A 23,878-nucleotide genomic window follows, 5' to 3' on the forward strand; every position below is an offset into this window, starting at 1 on the left:
GGCTGCGGCCGCTTCTCCCACCCCCGCGGGCGCCGGGCGCGGAGGCCGGAGCCGGGCCCCGAGCTTCCCGTCGAGCCGGCGGCGGCGGCGGAGGAAGCGAGCGGAGCCGGGGCATGGAGGCCGCCCGGCCGGAGGCGCCCGGCCCTCGGTAGGGCGCCCCGTGGGGCCCATCCCGCCTCCCCGGAGCGGGCCCGCGGCAGGGCCCGGGCGCGGCGAGGAGGAGGAGGAGGAGGAAGAGGCGGCCCGGGACCCGCGCAGCAGAGGAGGAGCCGGCCCAAGTAAGGCGGGCCGCGGAGGTGCCCGAAGCACGGCGGGGCGGCCCCAGGGGGGCTCCTGGGCGCTGGGCAGGAACTGAGCAGCTGGGAGCCTCCCCCGGAGGCTGCGCTGAGGCTGAGGCCTCCCCACGGGTTCCCCCGGTGGTGGCAGGGGCTGGGGAAGCCTGGTGTGTGGGTGTGAGAGGGGCCGCCTTGGGGCGGTGTCAAGCTTCGGAGCTGGGAAGGACGCAGGGGGTTTTCCTGTGGGACGAGGAGTGCTTCTGTCACAGTTCTGTCAGTGAGAGGTTAAAGTGCGGGTGTTCGCTTAAAAACGGCAGGATGGATCTAGAAAAGTAAAGGGTGAAGGTTAACTCAGTCCCAACGCTTATGCTGCTTCGAGGCCTGTGAGGGTTTTACCCTGCTGGGCAGCTGAACTCAGCCATAACCATTCCCTCACTCACCCTCTGTAGAAGAAAAGGAGAAGAAAAAGTGTGCTGGAAAGAAAAGAAAAATAACCTCATAGGTTATGATAAGTATAATTAAAGGGAAAAGAAAGGGGGGGGGGGAAAAACAAGCAAAGGCATCATGGAAGCATATAGAAAGAGAAAAGCAATTACTCTCTACTTTCTGTCAACAGGCAATGTTCGACCACATCCCAGGCAGCAGGCCCTCAATACAACAGTTGTCTGGGAGGACAGATTTTTTCATAAGGAGAGCCCCCCTTCCCCCCCCCCCCCTTTTCCTCTTCCCCATCTTTTATTGCTGAGTGTGACACCACATGGTATGGAATATCCCTTTGGTTGGTTTAGGTTAGCTGCCCTGGTGATGTTCCTTCCTCACTTTTTGTCCACCCCCAGCCTGCTGGCTCTGGGGTTGTTAGAAGGAGTCCTGATGCTGTGCCAGCACTGTTCAACATCAGACACAACGTTGGTGTGATACCACTGCGGTTCTAGCTACACGTGCAGAGCACAGTATTGTGTGGGTTGCTCCAGGGAAAGTTAACTCCATCCCAGCCAGACCCAGTACAGTAGCCTAATCATAAATGATTTTGTTCCTGTTGTTTCTTCTAGCAGGAAAACTTTAAATAACTATGTCTGTATGTCTACATTTTGCGTAAATGTTTCTTTTAATTAGAGAAGGGAGGAGGGTAATACAGTGTATTATTATTGCCTCCTCAGCTATACACATTCATGTTCCCTATTTTTTTTCTTCCTGAGGGGAAAAACAGTTTCTTCCAGTTAGAAAACTAGTCTACCAAATATATGGACTAATAAGACCGAAGGGGAGATTTTTGTCTCCATGTAAATAGAGCCTTAAAATAGGCATTTTCAGAGCGGCTTTTGAAGCTCAACAAATAGTGTGAGAGTAGCCAATGTATATAATGTATGATCTAAATACTTTGAGGGGTGACCTCTCTAAAACTGAGTGTTGTAGAAAGATGCTTCTATGTAAGCTATATATATTGTACAGTAATCTTGTGATTTTTTTCTAATCTTGTACATCTCATGTACATCTTCTAATCTTGTACATTTTTTTTTCTAATTGTAATATCTGTTTGCTTTAGGAAGAAAATGAAAATCTTCTCTGAGTCTCATAAAACTGTTTTTGTTGTGGATCACTGCCCATATATGGCAGAATCCTGTAGACAGCATGTTGAATTTGATATGTTAGTAAAGAATCGGACCCAAGGAATTATACCTCTAGCACCCATATCAAAATCGCTATGGACCTGTTCAGTGGAATCATCCATGGAGTACTGTAGAATAATGTATGATATTTTTCCCTTCAAGAAGCTGGTAAGTCTTTGCAGAAATACCGCACTTGATACTTCATTGTTTAGAGTGTTTTCCCATTTTAATGAAGCCTTCTGATATCGTTAGCTGTTGCTAGAAATTCAAATATAATTCATCGCATAAAATATCTTTGTGTTGTTAATAGGGCTTATAGCTTTTAAAATTGATTTGAGTAATACACGAGTCCCATTACATGTTTATTTTGGTGACCTCGATTGTCTTAATGTTCTCTGCAAAACATGAGGAGGGGTGTGTTAAGGTAACACAGACTTATTGTGTTCTTGTGATCTGTAAGCTTACAAAAGCTTGAGTGATGTCTTGCTGCATATCACACCCTGCCTGTAAATGTACTTGGTATCACTTCTTAGAGTTTTTAGTACTAACTTCAAAGGAATGCTCTCCAGTAGAAGAGGTAGGATATCTCTTAAACTGCTAGCTTGAAAAAGTGTGAGAGCTTCCTGGTATGCATCTCTTCTTTGGAAGCATCAATCTCTGGTGGTTCTGTAACATTGTATCATAAGCTGAGGTAACTAACCCCTGGTTCCTGAAGTCAGTAGATGTTTGTGTTGAGTAAACTGTTGTGCAAACCGTTGTGTCCTTAGACTGGATGCTGTTTTTAAGAAAAACAGTTGAATTTGTGACTGATGCTGCTCTGGAGTAATGATAATGGAACATCTGTCTGTGTCAAAGCAAGGGGCACAGGCACAGACAGCACTAAGAAATACCACTGGTAGCTCCATGGTTTGGTGTGTCAGTGGCTCTGCCCTGAGGGGTTGCAGACAGTTCTCAGGCAACAGACATTTAACTTAAACTACAGTCAAGTCCTACAATGGGATTATGCCAAGTGTACACTTAATTGATTTTAATCACTTGGCTGAACCCCAGCCTCTACAGTCTGAGGAGTAGAAATTAAGATGAAATGTGTGCCTCCCCTTGTCTGACTTTGTCAACTTTAGAACATATTTTCCTGTCTGATGTTTTGTAAAACTTGATAGATGCTCTCCAAACACTGTCACAGTTGACAGGGGTAAACAATTTGCTCTATCATGGTATTAGAACTTACTTTGCTTTGTGGATGTTCTTCTACTGAAAATATGACGTGGTTGTTAAGACTTCATAACATCTTGAAATACTAACTTGCTGTTGAGATTGATTTGATGGCTTAAAAACAAATATTTAGAGTCAGAAGTTGTTAATCATAATGATCATAATGTTGCTTAAAGAGTAAATGAATATGGCAGCAGTGAATGCTTTTTGTATGTCTTATGTTTAGCTTGGCTTTTAGTTGCGCACATTTCCAGGCTATTAGTTAATTAATGTGAAGAGGGAGGTGTGACTCATGTTAGCTAGGATTTGGGGAAGTAGCTGTAATCCATGGTTGTGATTGGCTGTTACCTTACATGCACTTCTTAAATCCTTTTAGGTGAATTTCATTGTGAGTGATTCTGGGGCTCATGTCTTGAATTCTTGGACCCAAGAAGATCAGAACTTGCAAGAAGTATGCTCTATAGCTGTTCTTTGGTTCAGAAAGTCTAGTTTAATTGCAGAATAAATAGCAATATCTTACTATATTCAATATTAAGTAATTTTAATGAAGTGTCAGTGTATCTGATCTGAAAAGATTACATAATAGAATTTTAAGAAGTAGACGGGTCAGACTATTCAATAGGCAACTTTACATCAGTTTAAAAAAAGTAGCTTTCAGGATCGAATTGTATTAAAACTAGTGTTATGAAGAAATTAGCTGTATGTGCATTTCTTCTGTAAACCAGTGATAACTTTTGAATTTTACACTTTTTTTTTAAGCTTGGCAAGCTAGGCAAATAAACTTTTTTAAAGAAGAAAAGTGTAAACAGTGTTTGTATTCTCTTTGCTTTCATTTTGTTTCATATTGGACTCATTTTCTGAAAAACTCACTTTGGGAAGGAAATCAAATTTCCAGGTTTTCAGAAAATAGAAACAGAGTGCAACTGATAACATTTGAATTTTTAGGTGTGGGATATAATTTGCAATTATAGCCAGTTATTTTTCTACAATAATCTTATAATCTCAGTGGTTGGTAACGGATGTTGAATCAACTGCCATGGATAACTTGGGTCCAAAATGTTTTCTAGAGTGATGGGAACAAATAGAGATGTTTTATTGCTCCATTTGGTTTTCTCCTGACAATGTTAATTTGCATTTAAGATAAGTTATAATGATGACTTTTTCTCTTAATTGGCCAGTTTATCAAATGCCTGAAAAGTAACTTTCATTACTTTATTTAACTAGTTAATGGCAGCGTTAGCAGCTGTTGGTCCACCTAATCCTCGGGCAGATCCAGAATGCTGCAGCATACTTCATGGTCTGGTTGCAGCAGTTGAAGCACTTTGTAAAATAACAGAATACCAGCATGAGGCTCGAACCATGCTCATGGAGAACGCAGAACGTGTTGGAAATAGAGGAAGAATAATCTGTATTACCAATGCAAAAAGGTACTTATAACTTTGTTTCTACCATTTAAAGATAAGGAATTTCATACGTTTTTGCAGTATTCTGTTGATTGCTATGAATTAGTGCTCCAAGTAGCTATCTTCTTCGATGGTAGTGAGGCCTTGCAGAGAGATCTGGACAAATTAGAGAGCTGGGCAATTAACAACAACATGAAGATTAACAAGAGCAAGTGTTGGATTCTGCACCTGGGAAGGGGTAACCCTGGCTGTACTTACAGACTGGGGGAAGAGATGCTGGAGAGCAGCCCCACAGAAAGGGATCTGAGGTTTTTGACTGACAGCACACTGAAAATGAGACATTGGTATGCCTTGGTGGCTGGGAGGGCCAACTGTCCCCTGGGGTGCATCAAGAACGGCACTGCTCTAGTTGCTTGAGGGAAGTGGTTTTACCACTCTCCTCTGTGCCTGTTGTGTTCTTACCTCGAGTACTGTATGCAGTTTTGGGCCCTGCAGTAGAAGAGAGATAAAACTGTTGGAGAGCCTCCAAAGGAGGGCAACAAAGATGTTAAAGGGTCTAGAGGGCAAGATACATGAGGAGCAGCAGAGGTCCCATGGTTTGTTCAGCCCAGAGCAGAGCAGGCTGAGGGGAGCCCTCATGGCGGCCTGCAGCTCCCTCACGAGGGGAGCGGAGGGGCAGGCACTGAGCTCTGCTCTCTGGGGACAGCGACAGGACCCGAGGGAACAGCATGGAGCTGGGACAGGGGAGAGTCAGGCTGGGGGCTAGGGAAAGGGTCTGCACCCAGAGGGTGGTCAGGCACTGGGACAGGTTCCCCAGGGCAGTGGTCACGGCACCGAGCCTGCCAGAGTTCAAGAAGCATTTGTTCGGACAATGCTCTCAGACATAGGGTCTGATTATTTTTTTTTTTTTGGGGGGGGGGGGCGGGGGGGGGGGGGTGTCCTTTGAGGACCCAGGAGTTGGACTTCATGATCCTGGTGGGTCCCTTCCAACTCAGTTATTCTATGATTCTTTGTAGATCGTGTCTTGCTCTACTGAGGGTTTTGTTTATGGACGTGTGCTACAGTAACCAGCCAAAATGTTCCCACTTCAAGTAGGACATCATGTAGTGGCATGTTGCTTTGAGCAAGAGGTTTGATAATACTGCATAAAAATATTCATGTTCAACTTCTTTCTAGTGACAGTCATGTTCGAATGCTTGAGGATTGTGTTCAGGAAACCATTCATGAACATAACAAACTTGCAGCTAATTCAGATCAGTGAGTATACTGTTAATAAATCTTTATTTTGCATGTGCCTGTTATGTCCTCTAAGAAATACAAGTGTGTCTTTGTCACTTAAAACATTCTAAAACTTTTTCTGATGAATGGTTTGAACGCTGGTGTGAAACAAAGGGTTCCAAGGCTGTGTGTAATCGTTACCTGCTCAAATTTCAATTTCATATATGTGTGTGTTTGTGTGTGTATATATATATATACACACACACACACATATATATATATATATATATGTATTGTGTATATATATACATATACATATATATATATATATATATATATATATATATATAATGTATATTTGACAGTACTGCCTGGGAATTGGGTTCTAAGTCCACTGTAAAGATGATTCACACGTAGTTTTTCATACATCACTGTAGTGAGAGATGCTAACCAGTATCTTGATCTCTCCAAATATCCAGTTGTGTTAGGAGACATGGGTAGTTAACTTTCATGTTCACTGGAATACCTTAATTACTAAACAAATACAATGATTAATATTAATGCACATACCTGGAGACACAAATCCTTTGTAGTGTCAATTTTCAGATGAATGAAGCTAAAGAGTATATCAGTTAAGGATCTAGCCCACTGATCTTTCCAAAAAGTAGCACAGTGCTATTGCAGCTGAAGAGCTAGAAATATTACACGCTTTTTATTCTGATAATTTTGAAATATGCTTCTGAAAATCATTAATGTAACCTAGTTTTTAGAAAATGCATTCAGAAACAGTATGTTGTAATATGTCTGATTTTGTGTTTTAGCAGTCAAATGAATCCTGGGAGAACCTGTGTAATTTCTGAGATACTTTCTGCCACTCTGTAGGTTAAATGGAATGTGTTTTTTTTTTTTAAATTTTTAAGTCTAATGCAGATCCAGAAATGTGAATTGGTCTTAATCCACACATACCCAGTTGGTGAAGACAGCCTCGTTTCAGATCGTCCTAAAAAGGAGGTAAGAAGTTTAAAATGAGAAAATGTATCCTGGTATTAGTAACAGTGTCAGACTCAAAGTAAACAGCGCAAATTAAGTATGCCTCAATAAGGCTTTGAGCCTCTGCTAAGGCATAGGAAAAAACACAAGTGTTGATTATTTGAAAAGTTGGCAGCGTGCATATTGCTGTTTAACATGTATGCTTTGATTTCTTCTACATATGTCATTGTCTTTATTTTATTACTTAAATTGCTTGCAGTAATAATTCATGTTTCTTTTATGTGAAGAAAAAATAATTGGATGATTATAACATTGGGTTTGGTTTCCCTTACTTTTGAGAGGGAAATACGTAGTTAGGGATCTAATGGAAAACCATCAGCTACTTGTGTTGGATGGGGTAGCTGAATAACACTGCTATTCAAGCAGGGTTTCTTCATGTTTTAACATGTATCTGTTAAACAACGTGGATATTGTGCAGTGCTGTGTTCCATGTTACAAGGCTAACACGTTAAGATTTTAACTATTAGTTGAATGATTTTCTCATGGTAACAAAATGGAGCTTTTGTTTATGCTGTCAAATGCTAGCAAACAGAATGCCTTTTCAATAAATAATAAGGGAGACCTTATTGCTCTCAACAAATACCTGAAAGGAAGGTGTGGGGAGCTGGGGGTTGGCCTCTTCTCATAGATAACCAGCAGTAGGAGTAGCGGGAACGGCCTCAAGAAAAGGTAAAAGGACACACATGAGAAATTACTATATATTAACATTTCAACTGTAATAAATGCATGTGTCCTCTATGGACTTGTATGCTTTGTGGTTTGTTTAAAATAAGTACGTTCCACAGACTTTGATCAATTCTGCTGATCTTCAGTCTGAAATGCTTAGTATTATAATGTGCTGACTGTAAGAAAAATACGCAAGGAAAAAAGCGCTATTCTTAACACAAAATGCATCTAGTCCTACATCTAACTTCACAAATAAAAAGGAATGTGTTTTTTTGTCCTACATTTTTTCTTTGCTAGAGAAATTTACTAGTCATGCTAAAAGAAACAAAGTCAACAGAAGAGAATAAATAAATTGACTGCTTTCCTTTGTAAGGTGGTCATTGCTCTTCAAGCTAAAACCAATATAATTATTCCTTGCAAAGAGAAAATCAAATGGAACTTAGTTTGTGTTTCTTTTGTGTGTAACACACAAATAGGTATACAGAAGTGACTTTGCTCCTGTTACTCAGTGGGTGAAAGAGGGAAAGTCTAGACCCAGAGCTGCTATTAAGAGGATTCTTTCCCTATGTACTATTTCTAATTCTTGCTATTAACTAATTGCTCAGGGTTTTGGGGCACAGTTCTGAATACGGGATACATTGTAGCAACTGTAACTGACATAACCGGCAAAGTTCTGAACGAGAAATAATTTTTCTCTTTTCCTTCTTAACTTTCCATGGTGGTTTCTTCCTGACTGAATTTAGTAGTATAAGTGTGCTTAGTTTAGAGTTTCAACTGGTTTATCTTGTTCCATGATACTAGAGCCTAATCCATTAATACCGTATATTCTATGTCAATTTGTTCTAGCTTTCACCCGTTTTAACCAGTGAAGTGCACAGTGTCCGTGCAGGACGGCATTTGGCTACAAAACTGAATGTTTTAGTACAACAACACTTTGATCTGGCTTCAACCACAATAACTAACATTCCTATGAAGGTAATATTGTGTCTATTGCTTTGTTAGCCATCTGCAACACTTCAAAATTTGTTTGAAAACTTTTAATGTCTATTTAAATGGAATTTTTTACATGGCTTTTCTCTCCATATCATATTTTCTGTTTTTTTTTTTTTTTTTTATTAGCCCACATTTAATGTTTGTGACCAGGTTAGTAATGGTAAAGGGGGTGGAAAAAGTTAAGAAGGATCACAGAACAAAAAGTATTGCTGAATCTTAATTTTGATGTAGCAATGCAGGCAATATTCCATTTCTGTTAGTAATATTTTATAGAAATACTATTTACCTCACATTAAGTTTTCTGTGATTCTCTTGTCTTTTTCTAGTTGTGTTGATTAGATATTCTTGACCCTTGTGCATTTTAGTGGCATAGCGAGTCTTTCCTCTGTCTTATTATCATGCCCACCCAACATAAAGGTGTTTGTAACTAACAACTGATTTTAGACTAAAAGTTTTTCAGTAGGTTTTCCATTTTGAAGATCTAAAGCCAGAAAGGGGTGGGACAGAAGGTATAATCTAGCCAAAGAAGATACTAAACTTACTATCTTCTGTTCAAATTTATGTCCCCATTTTTTTTTTTATCAATACCAGAAAGGAAATCACTGCAGTTAGGTATTTAAAGTATTCTTCAGTTTAGAATAACTTTATTTCAGCTGTCTCTTGCTACCTGATTCCAAGTGTCACTATTCAAACAAACAGAAGGGGTAGGGGCGGATAAACTTTTCTGATTTGAAAAACAAGGCAGTGTTTAATACTGTCAATCTTTACTAATTACATATTTTGAAAAACAGCAAACTTGTATGAGTGTCTTTCAAAAGTAGCCTTTTTGTATGGATTTAATAAGTCAAAACCTGGAATTAAAGTTGTCACAACACATTAATTGTTAATGGAACTTTGAAGAGGTTTATCATATAAATGCAACTCTTAGGCTTGCAAATACCTTTTCTGTAACTTTCTGACCTGTGTGCTGCTGGTATGCCTCTCCCTTCTGTCCTTGTCCTTATAGTAATAGACCATGCTGGGTTCCCTGTGTGTGTGTTTTTTTTAACTTGGAATAAATTACTGAAATTACTTTTCTGGTTTTGCTAACCTGTTGCTGCTTTTTAAAGATGCAGCATTTATTAATTTTCAGTTAAAAGTATGTTTTTTCATGCATCTTAAGTACAAGAAAAGGATGATACATTCCAAGTATGTTTCTTTGGTTTAGATTCTTGAGTTTTTAGTTATGAAAAGTAGGTACTGATATATTCTGCAGTGCTCGTTTGCTGCTGCTCAGTATGTTGTAACTATTGGTGATAAACATTACATCATAGGTTTCCTAAACTTAATTTAAGCAAAATCATATGAAACCAATTTTAAATCTATATCTTACATTATGGACACTGTCATGACACTTCTATTAAGAAGAAAGTATAGGGTTTCAAAAAAGGAATAAAAAGAATGAGATGGCTGCATCTTTAAATAGGTCAGAGCAGTTTCCCCAAACTGCAATCCCATGGTTGTATGATGCACTTGAGACTTCTCATTTTTCTTCTGAAGTGACAGGTAAATGTAAAATCATTGGAACAGTTAATTTATAAAAAGCGGTGACATCTAGGTAAATAAACTGTATTCATTGTTCCTGCCTGTCTCTTTTGAAGGAAGAACAACATGCTAACACATCAGCCAACTACGATGTGGAGCTTCTTCATCACAAAGAAGCACATGTTGACTTTTTAAAAAGTGGTAAGTAGAAATAATCCTGTAAAGAAGGTTTCCTTTTCTTTGTTTGTTTTGTTTTAGTTACATGCTGGAAGTATTCACAAATGGGTTTATGAGCTTCAGATTGATGTAAGTTTCAGACATGACTCTTATAGTTAAGGAGAAACCTATTTCCAAACAGCACATTTTCAGTTCCTTGTAACCTAACAACTTGATTTGTAATGTTAGCTTTGGAGTTCTGTTACTGGCATTTTTTAAAGTAGTAATAAGACAAACTCAAAACCAGGCCATTCATCACAACAACTTTCACATACCTTCAGGGTTTTTGTGTGTGATTTATGAGAGGGGCATTTCAACTTCTTACTGAGATACTTAAACAAAAAAAAAAAAAAAAAAGTTGACTGAGAGTTTAGATGTGCAGTGGTTTTACAAGAGCACTACTTCAGTATTTGTGGAAAAATATTTATTGAGCAATTGAGCTTTTAATCTGTCAAGTAATAACAACTGACACCACTTAGATCCCGTAGACCTGGTTTACAACAGTAATTGTTTTGAAAAACACAAGAGTTACTTGATTTGAGCTTTCTCACTGCATTTGAAGTACCTAGTATGCTTTTAATAGTTTTGAATTATTACCTAATATTCCTCTCAGGTGAATTTTTAATAACTTCTCTGAGATTAGAGTAAGTCTTACGCAAAATTATCTTGTTCAGAAAGCAGTGTTTGATATAGAACTTTGTTAATAAATCAAGTGAGGCTAAAACTCTGTATTGATGGTACTTAGAAGCTATAAACCAAGCAACTGAAAAAAATGTCCATCTGTAAGTCTTCTGTGGAATATTTAAAATGTATGCCTCTTCAGAAGCGTTGAATTCCCATTTGAAATTTTTATAGGCTGCTATAGGCTTTCTCTTACAGTGTGGTCTTTAACTTTTTAAAGGGCCCTGAATCATAGAAGTTGTTCTCACTTGCTGTATGTATAGCATATGTCCATTTAGTTACAGGCTACAGATATATATATATATATATATATATATATATTTTTTTTTTTTACTACTAAAAGCTACATTACACGGCTTTAAAGCATATTAAGAAGCTGATGTTTTAACTTCCTAGAAGTTAAGAATAATATTTTAACAGATGAGTTACCTATGTCAGTTATCTAACAACAAGTTAAACAACTTTTCCTCTGGAGGTTTGAAATAATTTGGACAATTTTAGAAGTGGTTGGGCTTCTATTTTTCCTCCTTTCTCTTAAGATGGGTCCCTGCTCCAGCATGAGTCCCCCTTGGGCAGCAATTCCCCCCAGATCATCTGTCTACTTTGGGCTCCTCTCCACAGGCTGCAGCTCTGGCCCAGAGTCTCCTCCTGCAGGGACTCAACCATTACATCAGGAAAAGAACATATCTCCTCATCTGTAATTAGTATAGTCCATTTTTTGGCGGAATAAAGTTTGAGGGAAAAAAAGTATATGTTACAATAATGAGTTCAGACTGACCTGAACTTGTTACCCATGTTGTAAGTATAAAGCTTTATTGCAGGGGTTTGGTATTAGTTTTCTAATGCTTATTGGCTCAGGGGAATAAGTCTGCTAGTAAAACCCCAAACCAAACTCCTGCTGCATTGCCTCTTTGATTTTTTTTCTATCAAATCCTGTAAATTTTGGTTCCCTTTTATTTGTTTTTAGAAATACAGGTTTCAACTGTAATAACTCTGGTACTAGGAAAGGGGGGATTTGATTAGCAACATTTTACAGTAATAAGATACAGAAAGCTTATCTAAGGGCCAAATTTATTTAATCTATTCTTAGATTTTCCAGAAGGATTCCAGATATTTTAACTGTAATCTTTAAGTAATAAAAAATATTATTTCTACAGGTTACCTATATGATTGATAAGTAAATCAAATAAATCTTATGAGTAAAAAGTAAAAGTCTTTATAATGTGGTATCAATGGAACTTCTTACATGAAATATTAAACTAAACCCTAACACATGGCATAGAATGTTGTGTTGATGTATGTATCTAATTCCTCTCAGATGTTGGTGGATTTAAGCATGGCATTTTCTGACTGTTACTGTAATTCTGAAACTTTGTATAAAACTCAGTCAATGCCTTTCTTAATGTCAAAGAGCACGAAGAATTACAGAACTCACTGGCACAGTGTAATGTCCCTTTATTGGTGAGGCACTGTATGAAAGTAATTTCAATGATAAAACATCTGTGGCCAGTGAAAGCTCTTGAGATGTTCAAATTGAATTTGACATAGCAAAGATTCTGGGTAATGAGACCAGTACTATTTTCCCACCAAAGTCTAACTTGTCAAATATGCCTTTAGATCAGTTTCAGTGAAGACTATGAGATATGTATAGAAGCTGATCAGCCCTAAATAAGGGTTCTGACACTTGTTAAGGCTGTGGAAAATTAAAAAATAAACAAATAATAAATTAATAATTATTAATAAATGAAATAATAATTATTAATACATAAACAATAAATAAAGCTGATTCGGCTGTGGAAAATTATATAGATGCTTTCAAAGTTCTGGGCATTTTTAAAGGAAAAAATAAAAGCCTATTGCAGATAAAAAAAAAAAAAAAAAAAAAATGTGTTTTACTTTCTAACTGTCAAATATTTAGAGCATACTATGGAGCTACAGTATTTTGTTTGCTTTTTTTTTTTTTTTTAATACATGCAATGGCTGCTGATTTCAAAAGGTTATTTCAAGTACCACTACTAATATATGGATTTTTTCACTTGTTAGGTATCTGGCTTTTGAAAATTAGGTTATGTTTTGTATATGGTTGTTACAAAAGTTTTGTACCTTAAATTGTTGTTTTGAGTGTTGTTGTTTTTGCAGTAACACTTCATTCTTACATAACTATTTGCTGTGTTTTTGTGTAAGAAAATATTTGATTGCATTATGATGCATTTTTTTTCTGGCTTAATATTGCAGGTGATAATCACATAGGTGGCAACAGTAGAGAAGGCACATTTAAAGAAACTGTAACATTAAAATGGTGTACTCCCCGAACAAATAGTGTAGGTAGGTAACGTGATATCTTAAAAAACTAATACTCTAACTTGCATTACATATTTTGCTATACATATGCTGACAAGAACTTGAGCAAGGAGATAAGTCATCAGTTAATGCTATTTTTACCTTCTATTCTGTTGAACTCTGCTGAATGCATTCTGTTTTAATAATGGTGATATGATGCTCTTCTGATTTTGCATAATCAATGATTTGTGAAAGAGGTGGGGGAGATTGTAAATGTTTTCATGGTGTTTATCATTCTCCTTTGAATTATCTCAAAGTTGTTCCTAACTGCAAAGTTGAGAAATCTGTCCCTTGTGCAGTGGCAACTATACCTTGTCAGTTCCACAATGGTGGTTTTCAACACAGAAGCTTTCAGACTTCTTTAATTGATTGTTGTTTTAGGAAAAAATATGAATCAAAGCACTATCTTTAGTGTAAGTATTAGAGTACTAGGGAAACTTTTGTTTGGAAGGAAACTTGTGCAACAATTTAATCAGATTCTTTCATTCATCTATATTGGCTTTCTAATCTGAGTGAAGGAAAGATTGCCCAGAGAAGCTGTGGATGTCCCTTCCCTGGAAGAGCTTGAGGCCAGGCTGGATGGGGCTTTGGGCAACATGGTGTAGTGGGAGGCATCTCTGCCTATGGTGGGGGAAGGAATTGGATGATCTGTAAGGTCCCTTCCAAACCAATCTGTTCTGTGATGTCTACTCCAACTCCTGCTGAGTGACAGGGAGGATTTAAGGTAACATAGGGAACCACCTGGCCATTCACCTTGTGCACCCTGCAGTCCATCAGCAAGATAACGCTGACTCCTTGTGAGCCAGCAGATTAAAAATACAGGTAAGGGAAATAAAAGGAGGTTGACCCTACTGTGAAATAGTTTGAGAGAGAAAGTTCTGGAGACCCTCCTGGAAATGAGGCTTGGGAAATTTATTCAGTTCTCAGAGTTGAGGATACTGAAATGTTTGCCAGGAGATGGTAGGAAGAGTAATTTTTTTAGATCTAGGCTTTCTACAAAGCCTACAGTTTTTCCGATTGTGAAATAGCCTAATCCTCTTCCCTTCTTTCATTTTGTGGTATGTTTTTTTTTTTCTGTGTGGAACTAGACTCTTATCTCTTCTACTCATTTATCTTTCAGAATTACACTATTGCACTGGAGCGTACAGAATTTCACCAGTAGATGTAAATAGCAGACCTTCGTCATGCCTTACTAACTTTCTCCTTAACGGTAAAGATGTGTCTTTGACTAATTACTTTCAAGTTGTAATTGTTAATATTGTAAGTAGAGCTCTGCAATGGCTTCACACTGGTAGGTAGTTCAGCTCCACCATGCTGTTCTCTCACTCCCCCTCAACAAAATGGGTGGAAAATGAGAAAAGGCTCATGAGTTGCGGAATGATCTTCCTTGTCCTTGTCTCAATTTCTATCATGGACAAAACAGACTCAATATAGGGAGATAGATGTAATTTATTGCCTGTTGCTAATGTACTAGAGCAGTGAGAACTAAAAGCAAAATAAAAACACCTTGACCCCCACCCACCTTTACCTCCTCCCCCTGAGCAGTGCAGGGAGTGGGGGTTGCAGTCAGTCCATAACTCTTTGTCACTGATTTGTCACTGTCCTTTCCTTGCTCCAGTGCGGGGAGTTGATTGTATGTGAGCTTTCCACAGGCAGCAGCTCTTCAAGAACTGCTCCAACATGGCTCCATACCACAGGGACCATCCCCCAGGAGTAAACTGCTCCAGCACGGGCCCTCCACGAGTGGCAGCTGCCCCCAGACCCCCTGCTCCTGCATGGGCTCCTCTCCACGGGCTGCAGCTCCAGCCTGAGGCCTGCTTCTGTGGGGGCTCTCCATGGGCCGCAGCCTCCTCCAGGCCACATCCACCTGCTCCACCGGGGGCTCCTCCACGGGCTGCAGCGTGGAGATCTGCTCCATGTGGGACCCGTGGGCTGCAGGGGAACAGCCTGCTCCACCAGGGGCCTCTCCACAGGCCGCAGGGAACTTCTGCTCGGTGACTGGAGCACCTGTTCTCTTTCCTTCAGTAACTTCATATCTACAAAATTCTCTCCCGTTTTTTTCCACTCCTGTCACCTAGCGTCACTGGCTCAGCTCTGGCCAGCAATGGGTCCCTTTTGGAGCCAGCTGGAGCTGGCTCTGATCTGATCTTCTGGGCTCTACTCACAAAGGCCAGACCTGCAGCCACCCACTACCAAAACCTTGCCATATAAGAAATAAGTGCTATACAAGCACTGACCATGTTTCAGTTTGCATAGGGGAGTGTATTGTAGAAATGCCAAGTCTATTACTGTGTCATATAGAAATAAAAGTTGTTAAATGTACTTGAAGGAAAATTGAATGTGGTTTGAAGACTGGAATTGAGAAGAAAGAGGTAGAGAAAGAGCAAATAGTGAATTCTGGTAGTTCTTTACCAAATCTAAATGTAGAATACTTTTCATTTTATCCGATTTATTAGAAGCATCTATTTCAGTATGTGACGGTACACTTGATCAAAATGCTAGTGGTATGTAGTCGACATTCATTGCATGTGTTTTTTTATAGTTAGCAAAAGAGTTGCATTATAAACATACACTTAATGGGAGTTTTCTTTCATTTGAAGTTATTCTTTATGAATTTTTCTCCTAAAGATTCCGTATTGGAAGAGTATTCTGATTTCTAAAAATGTTTAGAACTAAAACTAGTAGCGTACTTCAAATAACCACTCCCTTCTGATCTTCTGTTTTTGTTTCCTCATAACAAGCAACTTGGAGATTGAACCTCTTTGGTATTTGTTTTATTGGAAATAAGTCAAAGCTTGTTTTATTTGTGTGTGTCTGAAAGTGGTATTGAAAAAAAACTTTATCTTTATAATGAAATGAGTTAAGTTTATTGTTTTTCAAAATTGCTTTTAATGAGTTTCTGCTGCAGGGTGAGATAATGGTTTAGTATACAGCATCATCTTTGATTAAAAATAATACACCACTCATACATGATACACCATTTTAATGCCGTAAGACATTCATAGAAAAAATATTTGGCCCAGAAAACAATAGGATATTCACAGTAGGGAGGTCTTTCAATTGTTCTGTGTAAAAATTTAAGAGCATTTGACACTATATTCTGTCTAAGGATATAGAGTAAGTATTTGAAGCAGTTGCTCATTCATCTAGGTGAAAGCACAGCTTTAATGGTTCAGTCTTAGTGGCTAGGTAAAAACCTCTACTGTGCATATATAATTTTTAATGTAAAATTGCAGCATGTCGCAACTGATGAACTGATCTCCACTTCCAACAGGTCGTCTGTTTTGTTGGAACAACCGCGCAGTCTGGCTCAAAGTAATTAGTCACATGCTTAGTAGCCATGGAGGAGAAATTTTTCTGCATGTATTAAGCAGCTCACGATCAATTCTAGAAGATCCCCCATCAATTAGTGAAGGTTGTGGAGGAAGAGTCACGGACTACCGAATTACAGTAAGATTCCTTTTCCCTTTAAGTTTTTCACTTAAACAACAAGTGATCTTGTGCAATAGATAACTGTATGAAATGTTGGTGTGTTTTCTGGAAGGCCAGGCTGATATGTGTGATGTTGCGGTCAAACCAATCTCTGTTGTATACACTGATGCATATTTACTACGTAGTAGTAAGACTACTTACTGTTATGCCTGTTTTATAGAATCCTCTCTATGTTGAGGAAACACTTGTTGCCTTATGCACTATCATCATCTAAAGCTCGTTCTGGTTCTGGAACAATGTTTTCTTGGCAAGGCTTTTGTGTTGGCTGGCTGGGTGTTTGTAGGACTATATCCTGCTCATTGTTCAGAGGCTAGATTGCACATGAATGAGTTGTACAATAAATAGGAAAGATCGAGTTTTCAGCTTTGAACCCTGGGTATGGAACAGGCAGTTCCTGTATGGAACTCCAGTATGGAGCTGGCATTTTCTTTAACATTTCCTTTGCATCTGGTATGTAAGCAGAAATGACTTCCAGAAAAATGCAGTAAAACTTTTTACCATATGTGAAACGCCTTGCAAACCCAAAAGACCTCTTCATGAAAAACTCTGCATTAGTTTTAAACCCGTATTTTTATACAACTGTTCTTGTGTTCACTCCAAAGAACATCATGTGTGTTTGAGAGCTTTTTGTGTTAGGTTCAGATTTAATGGTGGTGGTGTATGCAATTAATGAAAGGCAAGACTATGCTTTTTCACCCGTTCAGTGAAAGCTACTTTGTTAGAGAAATTCCTAATTTTATCTTGTTTGGTTATCATTAGGATTTTGGTGAATTTATGAGGGAAAACCGATTAACTCCTTTTCTAGAGCCCAGATATAAGATCGATGGAAGTCTTGAAATTCCATTGGAACGTGCAAAAGATCAGTTAGAGAAACATACTCGTTACTGGCCTATGATTATTTCTCAGACTACCATCTTCAACATGCAAGCTGTAAGTAACCTTGGTTTTGTAAACTTCTATTCTAATCTAGACTGTTTCAGCTTGCTACTTGATGAAATACTGACTATCGTACGATGAATCATTTGCCAGAAAAGGGTTTATTTTAAGCTTTGTTTTCACTTAAGTATTCTGTATTTAGTGTCAATATGTTATTGCCATGTAATCTAAATAGGGTGGAATATTTTAAACTGGTTTAGCTATAGAGCTGCTGGGTTACAATGGGTAAAGACAGCATGCCTCTGCATATACCTTTGAGAGTTATTACTAAATTTGGGATAGGCGACTTTGTTGTATGTTGTTCCATCGTTACACACTTCAGTTTTTCTTTCTGTTTCTTTCCTGCAACATACAAGACTTTCCCATTCTTGACTTTTGTTTTGTATTCCAGGTAGTGCCATTAGCCAGTGTGATTGTAAAGGAAGCAATGACAGATGAGGATGTTCTGAATTGTCAAAAAACAATATATAATTTGGTAGATATGGAGAGGAAAAATGATCCACTGCCAATTTCAACAGTTGGTACCAGAGGAAAGGGTCCAAAAAGGTTAAATACATAGCTTTTCATTGTTGGATGTTTCTTAGAAGTATTCCATTTACATTGTTTTCATGCATGTTTTTAAATAGTGGCCAAAGATAATATGGAGTATACTAAATGATGTACATATGCAAAACAAATTCTGTGAACACTTTGCTTGCACCACTTAGGGGCTATCACAGTAAGTGTGCTGTATGTTAGGAAGCAGAAGTTATTAACAAAAATTGTATGTTAATGTGAAACAAAAATGACTATTAAGAAAGGTGAGAGACTGACACAAGCTAGGAAAGAAAGCTAGGAGGAGAAAGTGGAATAATGCCAAACGACTAAGAAGTGAAACTTAAGCTTATTATAAATGACCCAATGGTATAAAATTGGGTTATAAAATAGTCAAATAATTTTGAAACAGTTATTTAAAATATGGGATGTTTCTTTAAAATGAGCATAGAACATCCATATATCTGTTCTTCCAAAGAAGACATACGTGTACATTGTATTTCCAAAAAGGAAAATAATCTGCAAAAGATGTCCAAGTGTCTAGAAGTTATTTCTAGCCATCCAATGCAATTCCAATTATTTGCATTAAAAAAAAATAAAATTGCATGTCGGTACCTGAGTGGTCCTTTGTGTATCCTAACAGTGCATAATATGCCAGTTGTCAAACAATTGACAGGATTCAGAAATGCCTTTTGGCAGTGAGATCTCATGGATATTAAGAATTAGATGCATGTGGAAGTATATGTTTCAACTGAAACTTAACTCTTTGGATGTTAATTGAGAAAGGTCACAAGATGTGTTTTCATAAGTTTGAAGGACAGTAATCCAAGGTGCATAGATGTGCAATACAAGAGAAGGAGCAAAAGCTCAAGGACTAATTATATATATAAATTAAGTCTAAAACCAGAATCTTATCTATTTAATAGATTAATGATCTAGACCATTCTATGTGATACTTCTTTTTCCTGCCCTTGCTTAGAGATGAACAGTACCGGATTATGTGGAATGAATTGGAAACCCTTGTACGAGCACACATCAACAACTCTGATAAACACCAGCGTGTCTTAGAATGTTTGGTGGCTTGCAGAAGCAAACCCCCAGAAGAAGAAGAACGCAAGAAACGAGGCAGAAAGAGAGAAGAAAAAGAAGACAAGTCAGAGAAGTCAGGAAAAGACTATGAACAAGATAAGCCGTGGCAAGAATCAGAAAGGTAAATTTTCTTAAGTAATATGAAAACATAGCATAATATTTTTTTTGCCCTGTTCCTCATCAAAAAGGGAAAAGAATTGCTGTGAAACGGGGTTTCAATTTAACTTGTTCATGCTCTTAACCTTGATTTGCTACCAGTGATTGTGGATCCCAAGGTTTTTTTTGTTTGTTTTTTTTTTTTTGATCAGTCACCATTAACAAGCTGGAAAAACATTTATCTTACAGTGTCTGTTTATCAGACTTGTTCAAGAACCATACTGCTTGTAGAATATTTTTATTTGAAAAAGTTGCTGACCACTGAGCAGGGTTTTGCAGTTAGGATAGTCACTGTAGGATTGTATTGTAACCATGATGCCCATTATACAACAGAAATAGAAAACAACTGAAAGATGTGGCGAGACAGTTGATTTCCTTTGAACTATAGAAAGCTTGGTGCTCAGGTAGTTAAACAATCCAGATTGTTTGGCTGGTCTGTTTAGCTGAACATCAGGGTTTACTGCCCTTGCATTTACTGTCTGTAATTCGTGTTAATTATTCTAACTTGTATAACAAGCAAGCATCTGTTTTCCCTGTTTCAAAACACTGTTCTAAAGCAGTCCAAATAACCTCATGTTAGTAAGCTTTTTGCATATATAGTTTTGTGCGTTCTAGGATCTTTTAGGAGGATAGACAATTTCCCCTATGTTATTGTCAGCGTACTGATGACCTTCATACCTTTCTGTATATGATCAAATCCATTTCTACAATTTCTTTTTGTTTGGCAGATGAAACAAAGCAGGGCCTGAGGTGAAAGCAATTTGATATAAAATATAAATTTGGATCACATTAAGAAAAAGTAATTGTGTGGTGTTTGGTATATTCACTATTAGTTGATGATTTTGACTGAAAAGACTATCTCAACAAGTACAGTATAAATACTTTTAACTAACTTAAGTGAAATTATATTAAGATCTTCCTTTTTTTTTTTTTTTTTGTAAGGCTTTATCCAGAGGATTATTTTGCTCCATTTCCCTGTTTTTTTTTTTTTGTTTTTTTTTACCTTTCACAGGGGATCGAAAGAAACTTTCTCATGATGTGGGTTGTGGGTAACTTTGAAGAGTACAGGAAGGTGCCAGGAATAATATGTGCTGCTCTAGCATATCTTGCTTCACTGTTTTCCTTCCCTGTCAAAAAGGTTAAAAGGTCTTTTGGATCGTGAAAAAGAAGAACTAGCAGAAGCTGAAGTTATAAAAGATTCCCCTGATTCTCCTGAGCCACCCAACAAAAAGCCTCTAATAACAATGGATGAAATGCCTGTAGTAGAAAAGGCAAAAGGTAAAATGGAAGGATTACAATAGATTTCCTTGTTTGAAAATTTAAGTTCATATATCAGTCTATTTTTCTAAAGTAATGAGGTGAATCTTCTTGGAGTTAAATGAATGAGGAGAATTCTTAGTTAAATACTCAATGCTGAGAAACTCTTGATAAATACATATGTTAACCTTAACAGGCCTATGTTGAAAGGCACTTAGATATATTGCATGGGTCTAAAAAGAGACATTTGGGTTGACAAGGGGGTTGGACAAATTTCTGCTGGTGCTACTTTGAGGTACTCTATCAGAAATAGTATTTAAGGACAGGTATCAAAAACAACTCTTTCTGACTAATGAATATAAACATGCCTAAGATGTCTAGTTGTTGAAAGGGGCAGTTCTCACTGGCTTTCTTGTTGAGCTGCCGTAACTTGCTATCTGTCGTAACAGCTGAGCTGATATTAAGATTCTACTTGTGATGCAAATTAAATCTATCAATCAGTACTTCAGCTGCTGTAACTCTGCATATATTGTATTTATTTAGTATGTATTATGAGGGTGTTTAATATTAATGTTTTTAATATGCTGCACTACCAAAGTCTGTAACCTCCTCTAAAAATTTATAATGATGTTTTAAGAATTCAGAAATAAAATCACTTAAGTGAAATCAGTAATTAAATAACTTTAACTGTTTTTACATGCAATTTTAGGGCCAATGTCCTTGCTGTCTTTATGGAGCAACAGGATTAATACTGCCAACTCTAGGAAGCACCAGGAGTTTATTGGTCGTTTGAACTCTGTCAACAATAAAGCTGAACTATATCAACATCTGAAAGAAGAAAATGGGTTTGTATCAGTAAATTCATCACTACAAATATTTTAGTAGTAGTCAAATGTCAGTATGGAGGAACAATTCAGCTACAGGGTTAAGAAGGCTGCTTATACTTTCGAGGATTAAAATGTGGAGATATATTCCTTTTGTCTCAGTATTGACAGGTGACTACAACAGTGTTTGCTTTTTAATTGAGTGGCCTGCTCTCATTGGCCTGTTTCTGTGCTGAGCAAGGTTGAATGCCTTACTGATCATCCTAGCAGTGAAATTCTTAAACTTTCAGGGGTTAAATAGTAGCTAAGGTCAAATTTATTTGATGTCAGTCTGATGCTTGCTTTAGCTTCTGAAGCAATATCAAATCTAAAAATATTGTAGGTAATAAAACGGCCGATGTCATGCTGTAACGAAATTGATAAGTTGTCCATGTTATAACAAAAATACTCAAACCAAACTGTTAAGTAAATAAAATGGTGAGAGTCAATGACTACTTGAAAGAAGGGTGAAAATGAAGATCTTGAAACTATGAAAGCTAAAATTTTAGAAATAATTTATCTGCAGTCATGTGAATATGGGCTTTTGTCTTGTGGTGAGGTTGATAACAAATAGACAGTTGTGGTTGTTACTGGAAAGCTTCACAGAAACCTTTCCTATGTGTACTGACTGCTGCTTAAAGTATTAAAATAAACATTTGTATGTGTGGTGGTAGGGAAAGAAGGGATGGTTAGTGAAGTAAAAAAAAAATATATATATACACTCATTTTTAAAGAAGTTATGCCCTTGATTTTTTTCTTTATTTGTTTATTCTATTTCTAGTGATGATCCTTACCAACTATCTTGTTCATCTGTTTCAGGATGGAAACAACAGAAAATGGAAAAGCAGGCCGGCAGTGATGATTGTTTCTTTGAACAGAATTTAGCGAAATCGAGGAAAAAAATGAAGTTGGAATTGATATTGGTACCATTTCAGTACAACTTTTTAGTTGTTTTGATTCTTTCACATTTTTCTATTTTTTTCTATGAACTCTAAAATCAACATATCATACTTACTGAATGGTGTGCAAATAGCGTCTGTCTTAAACTATTGTACAGTCAGCTTTTTTAGTATGAAGAAAGCCTCTGTTGCCGTGGACTAAATGAAATCATCCTATATGTTGATCTGAATTTGAAGTCCTTTCCCATAAGTATTTTCATACTTCAAAATCAGTGGTGACTGACTGTTCAAAGAACTTCAGTTTCAATCAATTGATAGTTAACTGATAATATTGTTAATTTCAGATATTGATACTTTTATTTATAGGAAACTTCTCAGGCATCCAGAATTATGGAGAAGACCTCACACTGAATACCTAGTCACTGAGCTGAGAATGTGTCAGTCTTAGTTTTCATGTAAGGGGTTGGGGGGATGAGTGGTTTTAAAGACAGAGTGTTGGCTTAAGGACTTTTTAAAATTTGTTAGAAATGATCTTTAGAAAGCAAAGCATTTTGGATTGTTATGCTGGAATTGAGTCTTTGTTTTTAAAACAAAATAAAAATAAAACTTTTGCTAACATTAAATGATTTTTTTTGATGAAATATACACTCTAAACCAACTGTGGCTTTGGGTCTAAGCTTTGTGAACATAAAAGGGAGACTTATTCTGAATACCTGAATATGACTATGAAATGACAAAGTAGATGATCAGTCTTCAATTTATTTATTTATTTATTTTTTAGCAAAACCTCTTATTCCATTAAAGGAGAGTAGAATTCTCAAACTGGAATACTGTTGCCATCTGTGGGTAATGTAATCCATTTTAAGGTTTTGGGTTGGCTTCTAAATCGGTCAACTTGAGGAAGCTGAGGAAAAATGCTCTCCAAGCAGCTGATCCCTAGAAGAGCAGTGAAGGAAGCTCTGGGATACAAAATAAAACCCAGTTCAGAAACTGGGTCTTAGTTTCGGTACATTTTCACTTGAGTTCAGTAGAGTTCTATCAGTCTTATGGTCTGTTTCTGTGGCCTTATTCTAGTCTGTATAAGCAACTGCAGTCCCACAGCTTTATATTAGCTTATATTGATAGAAGACACATCTGTGAACTTTTCTAAAACTAAATTGATATGTTCATATCATATTTTTCATCTAAAATTTTAAATACTATAGTTCACAATGACAGAACAAATGTCATGCAAGTATTCTTGGTTTGCATTTGTAATAGGGTCCTTTCTTCATCTGTGTTTATACATATGCTGTGTACAGTTTCAAGGTGATTATTGAGCTAATGTGAAACAGACAGCAGATGTGATTTCTGAGACCTTTATTTTTACTTATTTGAAAATAAGATGCATCTCCGCATCTAGTGACATATCTGAAATGTTCTGATGGAAAACATTGCCATGGAATTTATTCTTATATCTTAAGATTC

At 37.4% G+C, this 23,878-nt stretch overlaps 1 protein-coding gene across 1 annotated transcript; it reads left to right on the forward strand.

Moving 5' to 3' along the window:
- Nucleotides 1-8: 8 nt before the first annotated feature.
- Nucleotides 9-23,239, forward strand: INTS13 (integrator complex subunit 13). The gene is given in 18 exon segments (XM_032193516.1): nucleotides 9-278; nucleotides 1,819-2,050; nucleotides 3,471-3,545; nucleotides 4,319-4,521; nucleotides 5,674-5,754; nucleotides 6,636-6,726; nucleotides 8,278-8,406; nucleotides 10,065-10,149; nucleotides 13,081-13,170; nucleotides 14,306-14,405; nucleotides 16,460-16,495; nucleotides 16,497-16,635; nucleotides 17,437-17,607; nucleotides 18,005-18,159; nucleotides 19,127-19,357; nucleotides 20,531-20,670; nucleotides 21,359-21,494; nucleotides 22,332-23,239. Coding segments are annotated over 17 exon segments (2,127 nt in total). The 5' UTR covers nucleotides 9-278; nucleotides 1,819-1,825; the 3' UTR covers nucleotides 22,372-23,239.
- The last annotated feature ends 639 nt before the right edge of the window (nucleotides 23,240-23,878 follow it).

Source organism: Aythya fuligula, chromosome 1 (assembly GCF_009819795.1).
Source record: "Aythya fuligula isolate bAytFul2 chromosome 1, bAytFul2.pri, whole genome shotgun sequence".
In the NCBI taxonomy this organism is placed as follows: domain Eukaryota; kingdom Metazoa; phylum Chordata; class Aves; order Anseriformes; family Anatidae; genus Aythya; species Aythya fuligula.